A 25,121-nucleotide genomic window follows, 5' to 3' on the forward strand; every position below is an offset into this window, starting at 1 on the left:
ACTGGAATCTCTATAAAACGGAATTTGAATTGGGAACAAGCTTTTTGGTATTAATGTAATCATAGATCATGCCTATATAAAATTATTAAGCCATAACTGCTCTCCCAGTATAGCTCGGCCGGCTTTGATCATAGACATTTGTTACTTTTTACTAATTATATGGCAGACAATGTATTGTAGAGATTTCTACCATCGATGAGCCAGATAAAGAATTAACTGGACATGTACTTACACACCCAGGAATTAACTGGGAGGCATTAATAAATTATTGCCTACACACGCAGCAGACCTTATAGTACTCGACTCAACAGCGTGCATTATTAGCTAGATATAGTATTATAGGATCATTTTATCAACCTTTAACACAAAAATCAGGGCGCGACAAGCATGCAGTCACACTTCCAAATTTACTGCACAAAACGTAAGCATAATTCATTAGTGACTTTTTGACCCTGTCCGACCTCCCCTGTTGATTGTCACCTCTCGTAGTGACACCACCCTTACACATGACTACCCCTCCCCCCCTACTCCTAAACGTTAAACTATATACTATATATAGGGCGCATCCAGGATTTTATACATGCATCCCTTAATTATGCATAACCCTGCCACATGTAAAGTTCTGTAAAGGCATTCCAGAATCGTGCAACTAGTGACTGATAATCAATGCACGAATCTTAACACAATTAATGTGTACCAGTATAATATCCATTCCAATCTTGCGTAGAAACTTCACCCGTTGCTGCAGTGGCTATAAATTATAATGAACAGAGAGGGGAACGAATGTAAGCTCCCTAAGCGTTTATTTTATTATTTTATACAATTCAGCATAACAGCACAGGATTTACACAATTACTAGATATAAAGTGCACCCTAAAGAATATGTACAGAAACATTTAAATACACTGATAGTAACAATATCTTCTGTATATTGTGTGTACTAACAAGTTTGTTCCATAAAGTTACAGCATGTGGGAAGAATGAGTATTCATTGGTATTGATGTTTAAAGTCTATCATGTCGTGTAAAATTTTGTACAAGTGACACATTAATTCTTGCAATTAATCTTCTTGTCTCTAGAGTTGTAATTAAGACCAGATGCTGACAGTAGTCTAGATTCCTGCTTAAGATCCCACTGTCTCAGACACACTCTCATGCAATGGCAAATCTCTGTACTTTTTCCAGGTTTTTTATATCAATTCTATATGATGGGGACTCCATACTTTTCCATAATTATTGTGGCCTCACAAGGCTCTTATACATAGTTCAAGAGAGTGGATGGAGATGCATTGGTTGAGAACCTCTGATCAATTAGTTTCAAATGGCAGTAATATGTGGGTGCCAGGAGAGATCATCAAATAATGTGAGTCCCAGATGCTTGTAATTTGGAACCTGCATGTTGAGCAGTGAGGTCTTTTTGGAGACAAACATAAACTTGCATTTTGTCACATTACAGCGATCAATGCAGCAATCACCTCTGGACAACACTAGCTCCATACAGTCTTACATTACTACAAGTTTCATGTCTCCTACAGCAGATGCAATCCAGTAGGCTCATAATTACCTAGTACATAATATACAGCTATATACACATGATAATGCAGGGCCGTAAGAAGATTTTTTAGGTGGGGGGGCAGAAAAAAGGAATACACCCTCTCTTTGCGACGCATGGGGTGGGTCTCAGAGATAAACAGGAGAAAGATACATAAATGAAATAATCTGCATGTGAGAGCTATAGCAAAATAGTTTATTCGACGTGGAAGCAAAGTCACGAGCAACTGCTTCAAAGTCAGTTAGCAAACCTTGTGTATATCCGACTAGAAAAACATTTGCAATGTGAAAAATTGCTAGGATTGGCCAGGGGAACCACAAAAAAGCGTGGAAACAAGAAATCAGACGAGAGCATAACTCCAATCCGTTACAACGTCAATCACATGTACTGGTAGTTTTCCATGTTTTTCCGGTCAATATACCACGCAATTTTTACTGGTGGGGTGATGACCAATCCCTATATATTTATTATACATCCATTTTGTGCGGGTATAATTATAATCATGATGATTTGTGATGAATTAATACATGCAGTGTTGAGCACAGGTTACTGTCTTAGGTACACACAGTCCATCCATGTGTAGTAACATGCACGGACATACTGGTGACCTGCTGTGGTGGATGGAAGCTGGTAGATGGATCTGGAACACAGTCTATATACTATGTATTGTACATGTTCATGACGTTGTAACGGATTGGAGTTATGCTCTCGTCTGATTTCTTGTTTTCACGCTTTTTTGTGGTTCCCCTGGCCAATCCTAGCAATTTTTCACATTGCAAATGTTTTTCTAGTCGGATTCCCTTTCTTTTTCAGTACAGAATTATAAATTTACGTATCATGACATACATAAGTGGAACGTCAAGAGGCAGTACAGAAGTTCAAGAAGAGAAGACAGGACTAATCAGATATCTTCTCGAATATCTCTGGACTAATAATTATAGTAATGAGTAACTTGATATTGCTTGATATGTTGAATTTGTGTTAAATGACAGCCATTTTAATTAAGAGCATGATATCTAGCCAGTGCATATGCATGCCTGTCAGAGAAAGGGAGCTAGAGCTGAACAGTGTGAAGTACATAGGTGCTCTGCCCCCCAGGTTTTCAGAGTGGGGGGGGCAGTTGCCCCCCAGCCCCCCTGGCTCTCACGGCCCTGTAATGATATGCAAAGCTCTACTGCGAGATATAATTATATTACAAGTCATAGTGGGTTTGGTAAAGATCATTAGTGGAACAACTTCGAAACAGATAACCTGTGTCTAGGCACAAAAATAGGGGTTGTGATAAAACAGGGAATGAGAAATGAGGAAATGAGGAAATAAGAAATAGGAAATGAAGAAATGAGAACGAGAAATGAGAAACAAGCTGTTAGGCAGAGCATATCTATGGGCAGAGCAAGTCTGAAGACAAGCTAACATCTACTGAGCTACCTGGTGACAAGTCTCCTGGTGCTCTGCCACCATACAGAACTTATGTTCCTCCGGTACACGGTGTGACACTCTCTACCTCTATATATCTACTTGTGTGCCATGTACGACTGGCATGGTTCAGACATCAGATCTACCTACGTAACGGTACTTACATGTACTGTCCTACAGTCCCACAGTCTCAAACAATTTACCTATGCATGGCTATACTGGCAATACATTCACCGATTTCACAATCCGGTGGGCAAGTGATAGTCAATGGACTGGACTCAATGTCAACATCTACATGTAAGTAACAGCAAAGAAACTTCCAAAACTGTTTGTCAAACCAAGTAAATTCTAATCTGCCAGTCCTGTCGTAAAGCTGCAGGAAGTAATGACATTAGTACACTGTACTGGTATCATATCCAATCTCGCTACAGGGTGAAGAAAGCAATTCCCATTACCATTCTCACAAACATCTGAAGCGATGGTAAAATTTAATTCTTACAATGTGTCTGACAACCTGTACTGTGTGGAGGTGCCACTATATATTTGATAACTAAATACTTAGTCACCTACTAGCTTCTTGGCTGATATCAGTCATTACTTTTGTGCATCCATATAATAATTATTATTATAACAATGTCATAATTATTGTGATGAAAATTAATGCCATGGTGATGATCATAACCATAAATTATTTTATTTCTCATTTCCTCATTTCCTATTTCTTATTTCCTCATTTCTCATTCCCCTGTTTTTATCACAACCCCCAAAATAGCGCCGACTCAGCACATTTATAGATATTTTGCACGTGATCTCAACTTCCTTCCAACCGCCTCTGGCCTTTCTCTTTTTGCGGCCTGGAATCGAGGCTAGTGCACTTGTGCACATGTCACAACTATCTTAATTGGTACTAACAGCTTGTGGGTTGTCTCATACATTCCATTACAGCCTCTACTCTCTCTATCTCTGCCAGTGTTACAGCCTCTACTCTCTCTCTGCCAGTGTGACAACACTGGTGCTGTGGTGGGAGGAGTGGTGGCCCTGGTAGCAATGTGGTGGTGATTGCAGTTGTATTGATGACGATAACTGAACTATACATTACTCAAATTCCTTCATAATGTCTCAAGTTTGTTTTGAATTGTATTTTTAGTTTATGCAGAGCATATGCAATTATATCAGCCTTTCTCACATAACGTTTACACCACACTCTGCCTGTTTTTCCTCTATTGTAATGCAAAAAAAAGGAAAGAGGTGGAGCGTTGTCAGAAGAGGTCCGACATGATCATGTTAAATTCCGAAGTTACATTCCGAAGTTACATTCATTTTCCCATGTAGATCTATACAAAATTATGTTCCTTGATAATTAAGTGCTTTTATCAGAATGAAAAACTTGGAGATATAATAATTTAGCTTGGTATTGGGCGCGGGGTGAACTGATGAGATATTTACTTTTTGTCACTGTGTTCAACCGTTTAGAGCACAGAGACTTTTGAGTAGTCTTGTGTACAAAATAAGGCGACTTGGATTCGAAGCTAAAAGTACTCCGGAGTGTTGTTTATCATCTCAGCATCTCAGCTAGAAAGCATGGATCATCAGTATGTGCCACATAAAATATCATTATGGGATATGAAACACTTTAACATCCGTGTAGGCATAGGTACACTTTACAGTATCTATGCCTACACTGTACTGTACGCCGTGAATAAAGCTGCTCAAGATAAGTGGTGAGTGTATTAGATCTAAACGCTTGTGTTCGGGGACTAGATCTATAATAATTAAAATGAATGTGTAGGTTAAAATTAATGATGGAGGACTTTGTAGACTAGTGCTGATAGTCAGAATTAGCTGTGTATCTATGTGCGTGCAATAAACTAACATTTGTGACATGAAGCTTTGTACAGTATGTTGTACTAGCTAGAGTGTGTAGACACAACCGTTGTTGGCATTCAGTGTTCCATATGTCCCTAGCTACGTTATTTCTTTACATAGGGCTAGGGTGCCGTTGTGAGTGTGGGTGTTATCACAGCGTAGCTTAGTGTTTGATGATAATGGTCCAGTAAGCATCACTGTATTGACAGATAGGAGGTGTTTGGATGGCTATAATAACTATAGGAGTCAATTAAGTTGCTATTATTTTGGTTGCCGTCTCCGTAATAGTTCACAATATTCGAGATTACTAGAAAGTGATTTGAGCTTGCTCGAGAGCACAACAGTAGTAGATCTATATACCTGATCTATATATACACTGACATCGAAGGAAAGGTTAAAGGTCAATATCCTAACGTAAACATTGTATATGCCACATGTGACGCATGTCCCATCTCCTCTGGTGTATGTGTGTAGTCAATCAGTACTGTGATTGTGATGCTATACACATGTTTCTATTAATGCAGCCAATGGAGAGTTTGTTGACTGGTCTTCTCTTGTTGGTCTCTACTCACTATCTCCTGGTGGATGCTCAAGGTGTGTGTGGGTGCATGTGTAGGGTTAGGTTAGAATATATAGTGCCAAATTCACAGCAAATACTAATAATCGTGCTACCTGATTTTGGCCCACGTGGATATATAATTATGTCTGTAACGGATGTGGGTTGGGCTCCCCCCGGGGGCGCTATAAGGCAGTAAAGAAGCAAACGATGCACTTGCCTAGATGGGCGTGGCCACCTCGTACTGCAACTCTGGCAACTCTGATCTGCAAGCCAGTGCTCGTAGGCTTTTAGCTGTCTCTATGCTCTATGTGCAGCAAACAGAAGGGAGGGACAGAAGAGCCAGAGCTAGGCGACAGTAGGCAGATCAGCAGAGGTCAGCTAATTATTATATCACAAAGTAGATCTATACTGAAATAGTGTCATGCCTGCCAGTGAAATTTTGGTGCACTCCCTATATATTAAGCCTATACTGTAGCACACGGGAGAACTTTTCATTTCTTATTATCAAAAATCAGAGCTTCCCGCAAGGCGCCTGCGTATAATTATGTATACGTATGCCCTAGTATACTTGTGGTGGCCATTAATTTACTGTTAGTTTGGTGATCTACACAGACCCACACAGCGCGCCCTCCCACCCACCCACCCACCCACACACACACACACACACACACACACACACACACACACACACACACACACACACACACACACACACACACACACACAGCTGATGGGGTTAGCTTTAGTCTGAGGGGAGAGAGCTACTCACACAATGACCTGGTCAATATAGAGGGTATAGGGACTGGTGATAATGGCCTCATAGCTGCCACTACATACAGGCCTTGCTGTACTGGCACTGGTAACTGGTTCTTGCCTGGAGCAAGCACAGCACTAAGCTCACAGGTAGCTCAAAGCTTCTATCAGAGCAGGAGTGCGAATGGAGAGTTGGTGTTGAATAGAGGGGACTTTGTACCTAACACAGCAGGTCTGTTCAGAGTCAATATCCCCAACACTAGTGGTGGCCTCACTGATGTCTATATTGGCCTCTACACCAACACTGGAGGTACATATGTATGACATGCTGTACATAGTATGTGATCTAGCGGCAACTAATTAACAGAGGGCAATAGGTGTTACATGTGTATGTGTTGTTTTGTGATTATACTTGTAGTGGCGTTGTCTCTTCATATTTAGCATGGATAGCCCACACACACCCACACACACACAGGGGAGCCCACTGTGACTAGCCTCACATACAACGCCTCCACACTCACCTTAACCTGTTTGTCCAGTGGGGGGCCGGCCACTACTGTCGTGTGGCGTAGGAACTGCTCCCCCCTCACAATAGGCACACCCTCACAGAGCCTCACAGACAGTATTGCGGGGGCGTACACCTCCACCCTCACACTTCTCACACCAGCTAAAGACGGTGTCTACAGCTGTACAGTGGAGAATAGGAGAGGGAGATCCAGTAGCACAGTCACTGTCGGAGGTAGGGTAGGGGTAGGGAGTGGGTAGGAGGGTAGGGAGGTGGGGGATGAAGGGTACAGTGTTTCCTGTGTATTATTGTTGTGTTTGCTTCCTTAGCTGTTACCTTTGATGTCACCATCACTCCAAGTGAAGCTACACCCATCGCTGGTCGACTTTTGACCCTCACCTGCAGCCACAACAGTAGTGAGGACCCCGCCTCTGTCAGCTTCCAATGGTTGGACACACAGGGGACACCTATCAGTAATGACTCCACTTTGACTTTTGACACACTGAGAGAAAGTCAGCGAGAGTACTATTGTGTGGTTACCGTGGGAACTGAAGTCAGCTGTGGCGAGTATTATAGTAATGTACAAGGTGAGAGTACATGTACTATTATAGTAATAACGTACGTATATGATACTAACTAGCTGCTCCTTCGTCTAGTTCCTGTGTTTGGTGTTGGTATCAGTGATGTTTCTGGAACTGTTAGCATGGCAATAACACTCACCTGTACCTTCTCCGACTCCTCTGTTACCATGGCAATGTACTACTTCTTCAAAAGGGGTGTTTCCGTGGGTAGTAGCTCCACCCACATGTATACCATCCCCATGGCTCGGGTGTCTGATGCTGGGAATGACTACACGTGTCAGGTGGTCATATCTCTGGATTACCTTGACCTCTCCAGTCCCCTCACTCTGAGCAGCAACCAACCAGCCACCTTATCATTGAAAAGTGAGCGGTAGTCTTGTATTGTACCTGTAAACCATTATCCAATATAATTATATATATACAAGTTTTGTGATTAGTAGCAATTTTAACAAAACAAAGGCTATATGATTATACACGTATATGTATTATTTAGAACACACCTAGCCAAGATTAATCTGCGTGCCGAGGCCATCCGAGTGCACCAGCATTAAAACGCGTGACTTGGCTAGGTGTGTTCTAAAGGATTTAGTGCTGTCACGTGAGCTCTAGCCTCGTGGCAGCTACATTTTAAATCAGTTGCTGGTGGCTAGCTAGCTAGCTAGACGTAATAGCAAGTTTTAGTAAGTTTGTAGATCCAGTAACTGATGCAAAGGAGAAGGAGATATGATCTAAAGCTATCTAGACTGACTGGGCATGTTCTCGACTGATTTCTCCTGCTGACCAACAGTCCCACTACTGGATATGCCTCCAGGTGATCTGGCTTACTGGATGGGAAACTTTGTGCGCAAACTAAATGGCAATGAGTATCTGGTTTGCTCTTTTGGAACGCTATGATATTCGAAGCACCTTTGATGAAACGATTACATGGATTTGGCTTAGGTACAGGTACTTCTTTGAAGCATATTTCTCCAGACGAAAAAGCGATGCTATGGTCAAGTCAGCAATTCGGTACATTTACTACACATGAAACAAGTCGAAACAATAACATTCAACTTTCTAATACTTTTCAGCTTTGCTTGTGTACATATTCAATCTGCTTGTATTATTATGATGACATTCAGATTCAATCTGCTTGTATTATGATTGTTTGATAAAAAGTGTGCATTAATAAACTTAAAGCACACTTAAGTGTGGATTAAGTTATTTAATCCATGGTCACCTGACTACTTTTGATTGGCTGGAGATCATGTGATCAGCACTAAATATACATAGCCTTACCCTTTTTTCAAATTTCAACCGGCCGTTAGGGTATCTTTGTGAGCCTGTAATTTGTGTTTAGAGATGTCTTAATTATCCAATGCTGCTTGTTCTGTCTATAGTCCAAGATCCCAATGTTGCTATCAGTGTGTCCCCCTCCACCCCCTACACCAGCGGGGATGCTACTATCAGCTGTATCACCACCATTAACACGCCTGGTGTTGACGCTATAATTAAAATGCTAAGAGTGGAGAACAGTGTAGAAACAGAGGTGGTCAGCACAACAAAGATAGCAGCAGGTCCAGTCATGGAGATCATTAGTGATTTCGTCTTCCAACGATTCTACTCCTACTCTCCTGCTAGTAGGATTGCAGACTCTGGTAGCTATGTGTGTGAGGGGACCATCACTCCTGAAGATACCGGACTAAGGTCCTTTATCACTGATGGTACTAGCAGGTCCACAGTCACAGCCATTGATGTTGTTGGTGAGTACCTTCTGCCCAATTGTGTGGATTCCAGAAAATGCTTAAGGCTATAATTATATATAGCGCTATGGCCAGGAGTTCTTTATGAACTCCTGCTGTAGCCCATGGTTTTTTGTGAAATAGGCTGTTTTTGGTCCCCCACCAGAACTTTGATCTGAGCACATCATATGTGATAGGGTTAATTGTCTAGAGCTACAGACTGATATTTTATTGCGATTATGACCTCCCAAAGTAGATTGCCAAATTGTCTTTTTTTCAGAACAATACTTTTGTCTAGATACAGAATATATTGTGGGTGAAAAACCTTTGCGAATGAGCCAAATCAGCAGAAAATTTGACCTTTTGCGATCTAACTATTGCGTTCTGGCAACTAGTAATAATTTAGGTTTTGCGATTTTATTGTTGCGAATTGATCAACCCTCGCAAAGTTTGCATATATATGTTGATACTCGTAAAACATTTTAGTAATACGGTAGGCTGTTTTTTTGTCTTTTTCTGGTGATATATACATTTCACTTCCCTGTATAGATCCAATACTGGACATTGCTGTCACCATGGTAACTGGTCGTATACTAGACATACCTCCGTACAACACCTATGTTCTCACTTGCACGGCTTCATCAAGAGTTCAAAGTACACTCACGGCCATCAACAAGACGATAGAGTGGAGTGTATTCTTTAACAGTGGAGCTGTTACCATAGTAACAGAGGGGGTGGTGACTAATGACCTCACCATGGCAACTAGTTCCAGCGTCCTGAGTATAGCAACAAGTGTGTCTGGAGAGTATGAATACAGGTGTGGTAGCCAACTAGAGCTGATGGGTGTGGCTGACAGTGTGGAGGGGGCGGGCACATCAAGTGTCACTGTGTATGGTAAGCGCACACACACTTGTACCATAGATCTATAAATTACATGGATATAAAACGACGGTAGTTTCCAGTGTTTTGGCCATCGGATGTAGCGGAAGTTTACAGTATAGTATACGATTATTCCAAATAAAAATGGCTACTCAAAGAGAGTCACTAGTTGTTCCAGCACTGAGAGCGTTAATTGAGAGAGTTTTGACGAATTTATGAATGAGAATAATGATGATGGAGGCTCTGAGATAGCCTTGAGTCATGACAAGGGATGCATTTTACATTATAGATCTCAGAATCTAATATAGAATTATTAGTACAGTAGAACCTCGCTAATCCGGACCCCTTTAATCCGAAACCTCGCAAATCTGGACAAAATGGCAAACTGAAAAAGAGGAGGGGCTGTCAGAATAGAGTACTGCGCATGCGCAATGTAAATTGCTTAGCTGAATCAGCAATGACAAACTGCTCAAGACAATGGCCACTGCAAAGAAAACGAAGAGAGCTCACAAGACTCACTGTAGTTGAGATAAAGACTATTCTAGCTAGCAGCTTCCCTTCTGGCCACAGTAATATCATAATACATATGTACAAAAGTAATGATATTTATAATCAATTAATAACATCTGTTAATCCGGAAATTTCATGTATTCAGATGGGGTCTGGTCCCGCTCTATTCGGATTAGCGAGGTTCTACTGTATAATTATATTGATTATAATATTACATGAATGAATGACGAGTATGCTTGGCTGTCGTAATTGTTGATATGGAGTAGAGGCTTTGAACTCAAACGACACTTTCTCATGTCGTTCTTTTGCCGGTCAATGAATGGTTTTCCTTCTCTCTTAATCTCGCCAACTTCTTTTTTGTGACGTGTAGTCTGGCTGTAAAAAACAAAGTTAACAGTATGACATTGTGTAACACTACGAAAGAATAATCTCTAGCTACTGTACTGTACTTCAGAATTATAAATCAACCACAATATTCATTGAAGGTGAAAAACATCTAGTACCGTATAGCGCGAAATTTTCGAGGGGCTTAATTTTCGTGGATTTCGTGGGTTAGCAATCCTACACGAAAATTAAGTCCACGAAAATCGTTCTTTACCTGCTATAACGTGCAAGATTTAAAGGCGTGGCTTCCGGAAAGCAGTCATTCCGCGAACATTGTGTGCAACGAAAATACTTTTAGAGGCCAATCCACGAAATATAAGTGCCTCGAAAATTTCGCGCTATACGGTATGTTATAGTTGTGACACATGCACGAGTGCCACATGGGATATATTGGCTCAGTAGTGACTAGGCCGAGGGCCACAGGCCTCGAGGGAAAAGGCACTACTGAGCCCCAATATATCCCAGTGCACACAGTGAGCTGTGTAACAACTGATTTGTTGCATTCCTTGTTGCATTCCTTTCCGTGTACACATCACTCCTTTTATAGGACAACTAGTTTGCAACTACTTGTGGTAGGCTGTGGAATGCACCAGACGCATGAAAAACGTTTTCTGCCTACCACTGAATCTGTTAACAGTGTTATACTATAAAAGGGACCGTCTCAGGTTATTGGGTGGAGGTTGGGCTTTAGGTAACTTCAGCCGTACTGTGCCAGTATCAGTTCACCATTTGACCTGTGCCATATATGGCAGATATTGGTACAGTGTTTCCTTTGATCTGCCCACTCAAAATGCAACAAATTTTGTTGATTTCTAGCCACAATGAGACAACAGCAATACTAAAACTTTCTGCAAGGCATGAAGATGCCTTTAATTGTAGGCATTGAAGGCTGATGGTCATATAAATTAAGTGACACAAAGAGACCTACTTGACGTACCTATTGTGACAATTTATCCAGAAAGTTACGGCAGATACAAAACTAAACCATATGGAAGGCACAACAATATATATTAGCTAACTGCTTGATGTAAAACAAATACAGCAATCTTCTTATAAGCCAAGATTTCGAGTCACAAAGGTTGAAACCACATTACACAGTAAAACATCCTGATTAATCAGCTGTAAAAGCACTAAGCGAGCTAATCACGGTTACTTTAGATAGTTAGTTGCAGAGTCAGTCGTGTTTTAGTTAAATTTGCAGCTCTTTTCATACAGCTATAGCTCTTTTTTACTCTGTCTAACTCATTGGCAGCGTGGCAATGAGTGTCCCAGAAAAAGTCCGCATACTGACCGTAGTTTCGTTTCATATCCATGTAATTTATAGTATCTATGCTTGTACCATGATGTGCTCTGACACTAAGGAATATCCATTGAAACTCTCAGGATACTCCAGGGTAAAAATCCCATGTACCCTAGGTACATACTTGTGGCCAGCCTAAAGCCCACCCTCCACCCTTAAAGGGCTCTCTCCAGAGGAGGTTGGACACATATCATCATGACGCCTTAATAATAATAATGTGATAATTATAAACCTTTATAGAATTCCTTTGAGGTCAAAGGTGAGAATGTAAAAGCTTATCAGTGCAAGTAAGAGCTAGAGAACGCTAAAGAGAAACAGATTAATGGTGCTCTGACCTCCTCTGCTCATATAGATCATAATCGGAATCCTGTTAAACAAAAATTGGAAAAGTGTCAAAAAAATCTAAATACTAGTCTAGATCCATCTTGGAATCTTTTCAGCAGTGTAGGGAAGGTGAGAGGGCGGTGGGAATGCTCCTAGATACTTTTGGCTACTTGCAGTGTCTCTGTACAGCCTACAAAACAGTGGAGCATCGAGGTGCCTAATGGTGCCTAATCGGCCATTTTAATTAGATTCTTATGAGCGCACGTGATAAAACCTAACGGTGATGACGCGCGTCCAACCTCCTCTGGGCTCTCTCTTTTATAGGACACTATACTGTGACACATTGGATCACATTGTGAAGATCAATTCTTCAGTATCCAATCAGATTCACTAAAACTACCGGACCCCATTGGAACTGGGGTGTTAAGTTGTAAATGTGGTTTGTCAAGTGCAAGCACACCCACACAAATGTGCACACAAAATGTGCACAGTACATGCATGGCAGGGATCAAAGCAGTTGTAAATGGGTTGGACAACAGCTTCTAATTGCTTCTAATCAATATGTGTTCATAGTACAAGCTATATACCTGTACCATGGATATCTGCGTGTGTATTGTTACAATAACAATACACACGCAGATATCCATGGTACAACTATTACATGTACAGCTATATATATATATATACTGCCGCCCACTCCACAGGCCCCTCCTCTCCTACCACGCCCATGTCACTGACTGTATCCATGGTGAACCATCAGTCGGCTAGCTTCGAGTGGGTGGTGATGACTGTTGCCTATGACAACGAGAGTTACATAGTGACATATGGCCTCGACTCTAATGACCTCAGCATCTTCAGTGCCACTCAACCTGGCTCCAGTGACATCAGCCTCACCAATAGTGTAAGGCAGTGTGTGTGTGTGTGTGTGTGTGTGTGCGTGCGTGCGTGCGTGCGTGTGCGTGTGTATGTGTGTACCCACCTTGCAGGTGTACAGTATATCTGTAGGGGGTCTACAAGTGAAGACAAGGTATTATTATCGTGTGGTGTCTACCAACTCAGCAGGCAGTACCCAATCAGAGCTGGCCACCTTCAACACCACTGGTGTTGGTGAGGGAGTGTGTTGGCTTCCTATAGCTACAACACTACATTTAACACTAACTTCTTGGTAGTGTGTGTGTATATAAATTGTACACTGCATGTACATGCATGTGCTACAGTAGCACAGTTGTGTGTATGCTTGACCACCGCTGCAATACTGCAGGTCCGACTGCTCCCCTCTCCCTGAGCTATATTATGACCACACCCACTAACCACACCTTCTCTTGGCTTCTTCCCAACGATACTGATGTTACTGTAAACCAATACACACTCACCTGCCAAGGAACACTCCGGTACCTAATTATAATGACTGTACAATAATGTACTATAATGTGTTGTACTACTGCTGACAGGAATGGGGACCCTCTGGATACTGTCATCATAGTAACCGTCATGACCAGTGTGAACTCTGACCTCGTCCCATGGGCCAACTACACATGCTTTGTAGTTGCTAGTGACAAAGATGGCTCCTCCCCTAGTAGCAACAAGATCAGTTTCATCACTCCTGAAACAGGTGTTTCTTTACTTGAATAACCTCCCCAACCAGCAATCACCTACACACACATCACACATCACGCTCACATTCCCTACCCCTCACAGCTCCTAGTGGACCCCCTGGTAACTTTTTAGTTGGTTTGAATCCTACCGGAGGGATGATACCATTCACCTGGACTTCACCACCTTCTAACCAAAGAAATGGATTCATCATTACATACTCTCTGGAGTGTAGTGCAGGACCAACAGATACCGTTGTCACAGTGTTCCCGCCATCTCCTAGCAACCAGTACACGGCCATCAACTACTCTGCCCTCACTACCTACACTTGTAGTGTACGAGCTAGGAACAGTAAGGGGGAGGGGCCACCAGCCACACTAGACGTTACCACAGGAGAGGATGGTACATATCATGCATGTGATAGGTTCGGGACATTAATTGTGTATTGCCTTTGACCCCTGTAGTTCCTGGAGCTCCTCCGATGTCGTTCACTGCCACCGCTCGTACTGACGGGACGGTGCTCTTTAATTGGAGTCCACCCCCCTTGGCACAACAAAATGGCGTCCTCACTGACTACATTTTGACCTGTACCCCGCCACTTTCCTTCAACTATGGTCCTAACGAGGTGGGCGGGACTGGTGAAGGGTTTTCTCCTGCTACACGCTACACATGCACACTCACTGCCAGCACAGCAATCGGAGATGGTCCATCAGCCAGCGTAACCGTAGTAACATGTAAGTATATAAGCATGCCTAAAGTTATATAGTAACTGTGGATCCTCCCACTTCTTGTAGTTCCGTCAATACCAGCTGTGAGTGTTATCTCTCTATCAAGTACTCAGCTGGGGGTCAACTGGACCACACCCCTTAATGCACTCATCACAGAGCATATTATATATCGGGATGGAGTGGAGTTTGGCCGCTCCCAGGGGTCAGAGTTTATTATCAGTGGTCTACGCCCATACACCGAGCATAATGTGGGGGTCAGTGCTAGTAACGAGGCAGGAGAGGGGTCAGTCAGCGAGGGACAGATTGTCAGGACACTAGAGGATTGTGAGTGCACGGGTATCAGTGTGTGTATTAGGAGCCTTTGTGGATCATAATAATTATACAGTAAGTATTTAGTGCTGCTCTAAGAAAACAAATTATCGTTAGTTTGTGGAGACTTTTATTGATCATCATTATTACAGTAGGGTTAGCAGCTTTTCCCCCCACCATCATAACTTTGAATCACCATCCCTATTACCCTCCACAGTGGGCGTGTGTAGTGTATAGCATTATGCTGTTACCCCTCACAGTGCCTGGGCGTGTGGAGTGTGCCCCTCGCTGGGTGTCTAGCTCCTCCACTTTTGTCACTGTACGTTGGGCCCCCCCCACTCAAGAGAACGGCATCACCCTCGCCTACCACATCCGATTGGTCCGTTATGGCAACTCTGACTCCACCCCCCTGGCCGAGGCTAACATGACTAGCTCTGATAGAGAGGTGACACTAACCCCCCGTGATGACTTGGTAGGGGGTGTGCCCTACACTGTCCAGGTAGTAGCTGAGAATAGCATCGGACGTAGTACTGAGATATGCCAATCCATTGACTTCATTGCTCAACTTGGTGAGTGGAGATTGATAGCTACTAAATTTTTGAAATTGGTTGATCCAAATTATAGTCATGGCTATAGTCTTTGCGAAATGCCTCATTTTAAGCATGGCTATGGCCTTTTTGTTTTGGTAAAGTTTGATGTCCCCCCCACAGAGCCCCCGTCCCCCTCTAGCCTGGGGGTCTCACGTACTGTTGATACTATAACACTGTCCTGGGATGTGCCTACTCTACTGGAGGCTAGAGGCTATGTTAGCTACACAGTGACCTTTGGACCCAGCGTGGGGGCCCGCAGGAGACGACAGACACCTGATGAATGTAGCCTGTCACCTTGTAATGTCCCCGTGGAGAGAGGGGGTGTGGTCATCAGTGGCCTAGACCCTGGAACGAACTATGACCTCACAGTTACACCATCCAATGAGGACAACATTACTGGAGTGGCTGCCACGGCAACAGCTCCAAGTAAGTCTTAATAATGTCTCCTGTGCCGGTAAATACAATGTGCAGGATGGTGGTATTTTGCACACTATACTATAGACGGCAGTCTTACTATTATACCTGTGTTCCTTGCCCGGCCCCCTACAGCATTGTTGTGTGCCCACTATTGGCATACATGTACATGTACTATACAGTTTGTAGTCGTGAGCCTAAACCCCGGCAATGAAGAAAGTTAGACTGGCGGCAACAGCCCCTCGCGTGTGTAGTGCGAGGGACTGGCAAACTGCCTATCAGTCACTCGTCTCAGTTGCAACGAGCATTGAAGCCTATCAGATTGCTCAACGTCATATTAGCCCTGTAATTGTAACCGCACTTACACTTCAGGGGATTCAGTACATTCCATGGTAGCTAAATCTCATACCAAAATTTAACCACATTATCTATAATGATATTCATGTTTGGTAGTGTCATAATTATGATCTATACACTTCCGCTGAGACGAGTGACTTATAGGCAGTTGGCCAGTCGCTCTATTGCCGCCAGTCTAGAAGAAAGTTAACATATAATTTGTTATATCTCATAGCTACAGTGAATACACAACCCACAAATCCCCCACCCACCTGTTCTGACCTGATTGCTCTGACCAATGGAATGATCAGTTACAACATGGGACCTGCTAGTAGTCCGAGACCAGTGAACACTGTGGCCACCTACACCTGTGACACTGGCTACACTCTTGATGGAGGCACTACCAGGACTTGTGGGAGTTCTGGAGTGTGGAGTGGGTCAGCTCCAACGTGTCAGCGTAAGTAGAATGAACTCTGTACTGTTTGTGTACGTCGAGTGTATCTATTCCCATGCAGCAATCTGCTCTGACTCACCCTCTCTGCCTAATGGAGTCATTTCCTATAATGGTGGATCCACTGACATCAGACCTATCAACACCATAGCTACACACAGCTGCAACACTGGCTACACTCTCAATGGAGACAGTGTCAGAGTGTGTCAGAATGATAGAACATGGAATGGCTCACCTCCAACTTGTCAAGGTGAGGACAAAATTTATAGTAGTTAGTTGATCCCTGTTTACAGTTTCCTGTGGCCCCCCTCCCTCTATTACCAATGGGTCTCCTGAGACACCTACCAGCACAATAATTGGAGGAGAGGCGACCTATATCTGTGACACTGGATTAATTCTGATTGGCTCTGATACCATCACATGTTTGAGTACTGGAAACTGGAGCAGCTCACCATCTTGCCAGAGTAAATAGCACTTTCTGCATTTATAATTATGATTATGATTATTATGACCCCCATGCATAGTCCCTCCCCCTGTGTACTTGTCCCTCTCCTCCACGAACTACTTGTCTGGGCTCTCTGAGATCCCCCTGTCCTCTGTGGGAGAGGGGAGTGGCCTCGTCTGTCATACTGACCGTGCTGGCTGCTGTGAGGGTGGCACTGGAGATTGGTACTATCCTAACGGCTCTATTGTTATGGAGGATGGAGTGTTGTATGTTAGCAGAGGTCAGATGAGTGTCAGTCTGATGATGAGTGGAACAGCTACTGCTGCTGGTGGCCTCTACTGCTGTGTGGTGCCTACCAGTGGAGGGATGAGCACAGCGTGTATTGTGTTAGGTTAGTGCTAACAACAATCATTGTCTCATGCAGTCCATGCATCCATTACAGCCTCTACTAAAGAGAGATTTCTCTGTCAGTGTGACAGCACTGGTGCTGTGGTGGGAGGAGTGATGGCCCTGGTAGCAATGGTGGTGATTGCAGTGACTGTAGTGATGGTGACCTACCTAGTGCTCCGGTACAAGAGAGGAGGGAAAATGTGAGGTGCTTTGTGTGGTTTTGTGTACGTTAGGTTAAGTCAGAGATTGAAGAGAGAGGGATATAAAACTTGATGACATGTACATACAATCCGTGTTGCCCAAAATGGGCGTGGCACATTAATTGTCTTTACTGCAAGTTCTATGTAAATCATGTAAAATACTTTGTGGGACTGTATCTCTAGACTTGCTGCTACATATAGAACAAAGTTGATATTAATTTAAATGCAAGAGTGGACTGTTGGGAAGTGCAACAGCTCCTCAGCTAAGATAGCTTGTTCGATCACTTCAACTTTTTTGACCTCTTGTACTTGTCCTGGAGCAAAAGTTTGCAAAATTGTACACTAAAAATCGATTATACTTTCAGTATCAGAGCGACCTAGCCTTTGAGACAGGCACCATACCTAAAATACATAGCTAACATTAAAACCCATCACTGAACTATCTTATGAAAACCACCTTGCTTTCTGCTACAGTCCCACAAAGGCTAGTATAGCCAATAAACCAGGGAATCTGGCGTTTTGGATTTTATTGCCATCAAATATATTTTAAAACAATCTGTGGCTAGTCAATTATATGATCATAATTCTTCAAGTGAGTCATCCAGCTTCCCATGGGCCTGTTTTGTTTTATTTACAAATTAAACCGGCAAGGCGGAGTGCCTAAACTTTTTACTCTGTTTTACATTGAGCACATAAGCTCACGTGATCTAGTTTCATATCCCCTTCTTTTCAATCTCTGGTTAAGTATAGACATACTTTGCAGTGGCGGATCCAGACAGGTTCCATGGGTTCCATGGAACCCCCCTTTCACACAAGAACACACTGGAGATCAACTTACTAGCTACCAACTCAGCTTGAATGATGTGATCTGTATAGTTACTAGGCTGATGTCATGCAATTGATATGTGGGCAGGGCTCTCCAACTCTGTAATGTGCATGCTGATTGCTCAGGAAAAGGAAAAGTGATGACCTTTTTTTAACTGTTTTGGAACCCCCTCTCAAATTCATGGATCCGCCACTGCTTTGTTCAGTGTAAACAAGCTTCGTATGAACTAAAAAACTGAAAGCTTTTATTGCATCATTTGTTTTCTCCACACACAGGACTGTTCCTCGAGATATCCCCCTTACTGACCAGGGTCAAAGTGCAACTGCTACCTACGAGACCGACCCTGCCACTTACGAGGAGATCCCAGCCTCCAGAGAGGTCAAAGATGACTACAGCTACTCACAGAATGATGCCTACTTGACTGTGAGTGGGAGTGAGGCTGAAGGAATATACGATAACTGAACTATCACATGACTCAAACTCATTCATCAAAGTTAATTGTTTAGCTAGCTCATGCATAGCATGCAGATATACGTAAATCAACCCCTCCCCTTCTCACAATGTTTCTCATCTCAAAAAATTTGAGTACTGACAAAAATATAATGTTATTTTATGATAGAATAGAACTACTGTTCCAAAATTATGCGGGTGGGTAAAGATTGTTAACGAAACAACATCAAACGGATAGAAGGAAGCATATTTTCACAGGTAGATTTGCATGTTTGCGATTTCACTGTTTAACTTTGCTGGTACTACTGCTAATTCTTGCTCAAGTTGTGATCTATAATGCACCTATCAACGTGTTGCCCCACTACCCCCCCCGGGACATACGGGGGAATTTGACTCTAATTTGACTTGAAATATTGGCCCCATACTGGCTGGGGATTTGACCTGGCTTTGCGTAGTAAACACTGCTTTTATAACTTGTTTTGATGTGTGGAACTGTTGACTGGGGGATATGAACACAGAATCCTTCCCCCTGGTGGGCCATAATTATATGTGGGAAGGATTCTGTGTTCATATATACCGTATAGCTAGAAATTTCTGCGGCCAAAAATTCTGTGAATTCTGCGAAATATTATCTGCAACTTCTTATTAACCACGCTTAATTTAACAGTTGAAAGTGAAATATTATCTGCAGAAGGTCTTTTTACAGCTATTCACAGAATTTTGGGGCCGCAGAGATTTCTAGTTATACGTACCTCAATGAGAGATGAGATTTAATTGAAATTTTCGAGTACACATTTTTGCGATCATTTGCAGTAATAGCAGAAATTACCATTGTTCTGTGCCGTTTTTATTCTATTTTAACGTTTGTCTTGAACTCCCTTTGGGTGGGTAAATATCGTTAATGGAACAACTTCCAAACAGACAAACTGGAAAAGGAGAGGTTGCATGCAATGGAGACTCAAGGTATTCAGCTTCTGCTACTGTTGCTGTTGTGTACTGTGTCCACTTGCTGGGGAAAAAGAAAAGGTATATTGTAGATGATAAGCCTATTTCTAGCAGCTAGTTCTATATTGTCAGTTTTTGTCAGTCAGTATAATTATTAAAAAACCAGTAGGTTTTACATAGGATTGGCAGTGTTCAAACTGTTCTATCTCTAGCCAAATCAATAAACTGGCTGGACAGATAGTTTATTTGGCCTTCACTCTGTGTGTATGTCTCAATTTATTATTCATGTATGAATGTTTTAAATTGCAATTCCAATCCGTTATAACGTCATGAACATGTGCAACTATAGTGTTGATACATTACATTGTAGCATCACAATTGACATTTAATACTCTAGGAATAATTATTGAGGATATGTATAATTATACTGTGTTCCAGATCCATGCATGCATCTATATATACCATCAGCTTACATCTACCACATTATCATCCATACGTGTCACTATGCATGGATGGACTGTGTATATATATGCAGGGCCGTAGATAGCTTAGGTTTGCAGGGGTGGCAAAATAACAGCTGAAAATTTTTACTAAAAAAAAGGTCAACTGTTATTTCATATCCTCTGAGTATGGCAACTTCCAACTTGCTGTGGCACCAACCTAGACCAACTAAAACAAGGTAGCTTGAGCTAGAAAGGTATACTCCTGCTTCCAGAGGCGCAGTGGAGCTCAGAATTTTACCTAAAAAAAGGTCATCACTCGTTCTCAACAGTCAGCATGTGCATCAGATAGCCCTGCCCACATCTCAATTTCAATAAAAGCATTGGGCATGTGCAGATCAGTAATTTTGGCAGATCTAGAATGCCAGGGGGGCAGTTGCCCCCCCTGCCCCCCCCCCCCCCACTGTCTACAGCCCTGATATGCCTGTGCTCAATACTGTGTTAGGGAACATCAAATCATTATGATTATGCCCGCAAATTCCAATGTAGGGATCGGTCATCACCCCACCTAAAATTACCAGCGAAAAATTACATGTAAATGACGGATTGGAGTTATGCTCTTGTCTGATTTCTTGTTTTCACACTTTTTGGTGTATCCCCCGACCAATCATAGCATATTGCAAATGTTTATCTAATCGGATAGAGTTTACATTTCTCCTACTTTATATACACCTATCTCACACCCTACACATGCATTGATCACAGAACCCACCACCTGCTCTGACTTACCCTCACTGACCAATGGGATGATTACGTACAGTGCTGGATCCCCTAACAACAGACCTGTCAGCTCTAGTGCTGTGCACTTATGTAACACTGGCTACACTCTCACTGGAGGGAGTTTCACTGAAGGTACCACCAGGGTCTGTGTGAGTGGAGGGAACTGGTATGGATCACCTCCAACTTGTCATGGTGAGTTAACTCTTGTACAGTTTGTGTGTTTGTGAGTACAATAGTAAACACAATACAAAGACTGTGTGAATCAAATTTCGGGTTGTGTGATAAGTAAAGGTAGTTATGTTGAGAATCTCACACCCTAACACATTGACCACAGAACCCACTACCTGCCCTGACTTACCCCCACTAACCAATGGGATGATTACGTACAGTGGTGGATCTACTAACAACAGACCTCTCGAATCTGGAGCTACACACAGCTGCAACACTGGCTACACTCTCACTGGAGGTACCACCAGGACTTGTGGGAGTGATGGAATGTGGAGTGGGTTAGCTCCAATTTGTCAGCGTAAGTGGAATGGACTCTGTAGTGTTTATTTGTTGAGTGTATATCGTCTCCCATACAGCTAACTGCCCTGACTTACCTACACTGACCAATGGGATGATTATGTACAGTGCTGGATCCACTAACAACAGACCTTTCCTCTCTAACTCTGTGCACTCCTGCAACATTGGCTACACTCTCACTGGAGGTGCTTTCACTGTACTTACCACAAGAGTCTGTGTGAGTGGAGGAAACTGGGATGGGTCAGCTCCAACTTGTCAAGGTGAGTTATGAAACAGTTTGTGTACACCCAAGGAAGACTGTATAAATCACAAGTATTGAACATTATGGTTGTTGGAGCCTGGGTGAAACACTCGTACACACTGGCACAAGTATTGTGATTTTTTACATACGTGGTAAACGAACATGGTGGTTGTTTGTGTTCTGTTGGAATTGAATGCTATTTCATACTGTGTGTGCATGTGTGTGTGTGTACGTGTTCTGGTTGTAAGCTTGCAAAAACGACTATATTATATCCATACTTACCACAGGACCCACTACCTGCCCTGACTTACCCCCACTTACCAATGGAATGATTACGTACAGTGGTGGATCTACTAACAACAGACCTCTCGAATCTGGAGCTACACACAGCTGCAACACTGGCTACACTCTCAATGGAGGTACTGTCACCAGGGTCTGTGTGAGTGGAGGGTGGAGTGGGTCAGCTATAACTTGTCAAGGTAAGTGGAACTGAATTTGTACAGTATATTGTTGAATGTGTGTTCACTGTAGCAGGAACTTGTTTTGATTTCCCACCACTAATGAATGGAGTCATTGCCTACACTGGTGGACTTACTGACATCAGACCTATTAATACTTTCGCTACCTTCACTTGTGACAATGGCTACACTCTAACTGGAGAGGGTTTCAGAGTTTGTCAGAATGGTGGTACCTGGAGTGGAACAGCTCCAACCTGTCAAGGTGAGTTCCACTACATCTTAACAGTTGCTTTACCTTTCTTGATACAGTGAACACAGGACCCACTAAACCACCCACCACCTGTCCTGACCTCACTGTACCAGCCAATGGAATGATCAGTTACAATATGGGGACTGCTAGTCTGAGAGCAGTAGAAACTGTGGCCACTTACACCTGTGGCACTGGATACACTCTCAATGGAGGGAGCACCACCAGGACTTGTGGAAGTGATGGAGTGTGGAGTGGGTCAGCTCCAACATGTCAGCGTAAGTAAATGGACTTGTATTAATTGTTTGTTGCATGAGTGTATCGACTCCTGTGCAGTGATACCCTGTTCTGACTTACCCCCTTTGACCAACGGGATGATCACCTATAGTGCTGGTGAATCCACTGGCATCATACTAGTGGGCAGTACAGCTACTCACTCTTGTGGCAATAGCTACTTTCTGGTCGGAGAGGCAGTGAGGACTTGTGGGAATGATGGAAGGTGGAGTGAAACAGCTCCAGTGTGTCAGAAGCGTAAGAAGAATTGAATTTGTAGTATTTATTTGTTGAATGTGTGTTCACTGTTTCAGGAACTTGCTTTAATTTACCACCACTAATGAATGGAGTCATTACCTACACTGATGGACTTGTTGACAGCAGACCTATTAACACCATTGCTACCTTCACTTGTGACAATGGCTACACTCTCACTGGAGGGAGTTTCAGAGCTTGTCAGAATGATGGGACCTGGAGTGGGTCAGCTCCAACCTGTCAATGTAAGCTAGTAATAATAATACTGTATAGCGGATTTGTGCAAATTATGAACCGGCCAATAAAATTTATACAGCTCAGGATAGTTACATTGAACGTATTGCAGTAGAATAAATTCTTTTCGTATGATGCTCTACAATACCAAAATGTTCACCATACGTTAATAACCTGCTCTAACAGACTAACAATCCCCCACCCCCACAGTACCTCCTGTCTACGTCTCCATCACCAACTATGCTGCTATGAACTCACAGGTTGCCATAGACACCATCGGATATACCACTGAGACAGCATTGACTTGCAGAACCGACTCAACTATTTGCTGTACAGGACAAGATAATCCCAATAGTGCCAATGGATTAGGAGATTGGTTGTTTCCGAATGGAACAGCTGTCGTACGAACCCAGGACATTACTGATTCAGACACTGATCTACTGTACAGTGTTGGAGATACAGGTGCACTCAGACTCCATCGTCGAGGGTCTGTGTCAGGCCCCACTGGCTCCTACTGCTGTGTGATTCCTGACAACACTGGAGTAGATGTGACATTCTGTGTGCAGTTAGGTAAGTGGGTCTGTGTTATGTTTCTTATCCATTGAATGATGTTGAGATGAGCGCAGCATGTATTGTGGTTCTTGTCATACATTCCATTACAGCCTCTACTGATGAGAGCTTTCTCTGTCAGAGTGACAACACTGGTGCTGTGGTGGGAGGAGTGGTGGCCCTGGTAGCAGTGATTGCAGTGACTGTAGTGATGGTGACCTACCTAGTGCTCCGGTACAAGAGAGGAGGGAAAATGTGAGTTTGCCACGGTTTAAAGTGGTTTTTGTAGAGTGTTGTTAGTTTAAGTAGACACACTTTGTTGTGTGTAAACAAGCTTCATATGAACTAAACAAACTGAAAGCTTTTATTGTCATAATCACTACTAATAGTAATATCATCTGTTCTCTCTACACACAGGACTGTTCCTCAAGATATCTCCCTTACTGAGCAGGGTCAAAGTTCAGCCGCTACCTACGAGATCGTCCCTGCCACTTATGAGGAGATCCCAGCCTCCAGAGAGGTCAAAGGTGACTACAGCTACACACAGAACAATGCCTACTCGACTGTGAATGGACGGGAGGCTCCTGCTGCTGGAGGAATACAATAACTAAACTATCACACGATTTATTAAATGTCTCGTTTAGTTTGTATTTTTACTTGATGCAGAGCATGTAGATATTATTAAGATATATATTATTATACGTACTTCATCAGCCCCTCTCCTTTTCACTGCATTTTTCACCTCATGGCGTTTAGTACAACGTTATTTTACAGTTGATAAAGCAAAAACACTATTTTTCCCTATCAAAAGTGCATGAATTATAATTATTCATGCACCCCTGGCCCTATACATTGTTGTATATATAACTGGCCTGAAAAGTCAGATCTAAATCATCGACATCAGCACAGGCTTGTGGGTGGGTAAGTATCGTTAATGGAACAAAACTGTGGTGAAGACTTGGAGGTTGCATGCAAATGGCTCAAGGTGTTCAGCTTCTGCTGCTGTTGTTATTGTGTGCTGTGTACACCTGCTGGGGACAAGGTACTATTTTGTTGATAAGCTATTTCTAGCATTTAGTTCCTTTAGTCTGTT

At 42.8% G+C, this 25,121-nt stretch overlaps 2 protein-coding genes across 4 annotated transcripts; both read left to right on the forward strand.

Moving 5' to 3' along the window:
* The first annotated feature begins 4,522 nt into the window (after positions 1-4,522).
* Positions 4,523-19,246, forward strand: LOC135334957 (receptor-type tyrosine-protein phosphatase delta-like). Of its 3 annotated transcripts, none has more exons than XM_064530337.1 (23): positions 4,523-4,688; positions 5,358-5,427; positions 6,120-6,455; positions 6,621-6,884; positions 6,980-7,237; positions 7,307-7,594; positions 8,611-8,973; positions 9,502-9,846; positions 13,054-13,250; positions 13,336-13,456; positions 13,611-13,740; positions 13,801-13,961; positions 14,048-14,344; positions 14,407-14,676; positions 14,737-14,994; positions 15,240-15,548; positions 15,690-15,995; positions 16,555-16,776; positions 16,835-17,020; positions 17,064-17,234; positions 17,295-17,606; positions 17,658-17,805; positions 18,907-19,246. In XM_064530337.1, exons 2-23 carry the CDS (start codon positions 5,361-5,363, stop codon positions 19,091-19,093), a joined length of 5,196 nt encoding a protein of 1,731 aa, XP_064386407.1. In that variant the 5' UTR covers positions 4,523-4,688; positions 5,358-5,360; the 3' UTR covers positions 19,094-19,246. The 3 variants fall into 3 exon arrangements, with proteins under 3 accessions (XP_064386407.1, XP_064386408.1, XP_064386409.1); XM_064530338.1 differs by having other exon boundaries at positions 17,658-17,810; positions 18,907-19,046; XM_064530339.1 differs by lacking the exons at positions 8,611-8,973; positions 9,502-9,846.
* A 2,026-nt stretch (positions 19,247-21,272) lies between these two features.
* Positions 21,273-24,740, forward strand: LOC135334753 (CUB and sushi domain-containing protein 3-like). Its single transcript, XM_064530035.1, has 11 exons — positions 21,273-21,438; positions 21,581-21,772; positions 21,831-22,031; positions 22,300-22,491; positions 22,544-22,732; positions 22,780-22,995; positions 23,054-23,248; positions 23,305-23,490; positions 23,690-24,049; positions 24,142-24,283; positions 24,446-24,740. Exons 1-11 carry the CDS (start codon positions 21,273-21,275, stop codon positions 24,633-24,635), a joined length of 2,229 nt encoding a protein of 742 aa, XP_064386105.1. The 3' UTR covers positions 24,636-24,740.
* Positions 24,741-25,121: the final 381 nt, after the last annotated feature.

This window comes from Halichondria panicea, chromosome 4 (assembly GCF_963675165.1).
Source record: "Halichondria panicea chromosome 4, odHalPani1.1, whole genome shotgun sequence".
In the NCBI taxonomy this organism is placed as follows: Eukaryota; Metazoa; Porifera; class Demospongiae; order Suberitida; family Halichondriidae; genus Halichondria; species Halichondria panicea.

Excerpts from the sequence above, each read along its gene's own strand:
- LOC135334957 (XM_064530337.1), top strand. The coding sequence starts at position 5,361 with ATGGAGAGTTTGTTGACTGGTCTTCTCTTGTTGGTCTCTACTCACTAT. Across the intron at positions 7,595-8,610 it reads AGCCACCTTATCATTGAAAA|TCCAAGATCCCAATGTTGCT; the intron begins GTGAGCGGTAGT and ends TTCTGTCTATAG. Across the intron at positions 9,847-13,053 it reads ATCAAGTGTCACTGTGTATG|GCCCCTCCTCTCCTACCACG; the intron begins GTAAGCGCACAC and ends CCCACTCCACAG.
- LOC135334753 (XM_064530035.1), top strand. The coding sequence starts at position 21,273 with ATGATTACGTACAGTGCTGGATCCCCTAACAACAGACCTGTCAGCTCT. Across the intron at positions 21,439-21,580 it reads ATCACCTCCAACTTGTCATG|AACCCACTACCTGCCCTGAC; the intron begins GTGAGTTAACTC and ends CATTGACCACAG. Across the intron at positions 23,491-23,689 it reads GTCAGCTCCAACCTGTCAAT|TACCTCCTGTCTACGTCTCC; the intron begins GTAAGCTAGTAA and ends CCACCCCCACAG.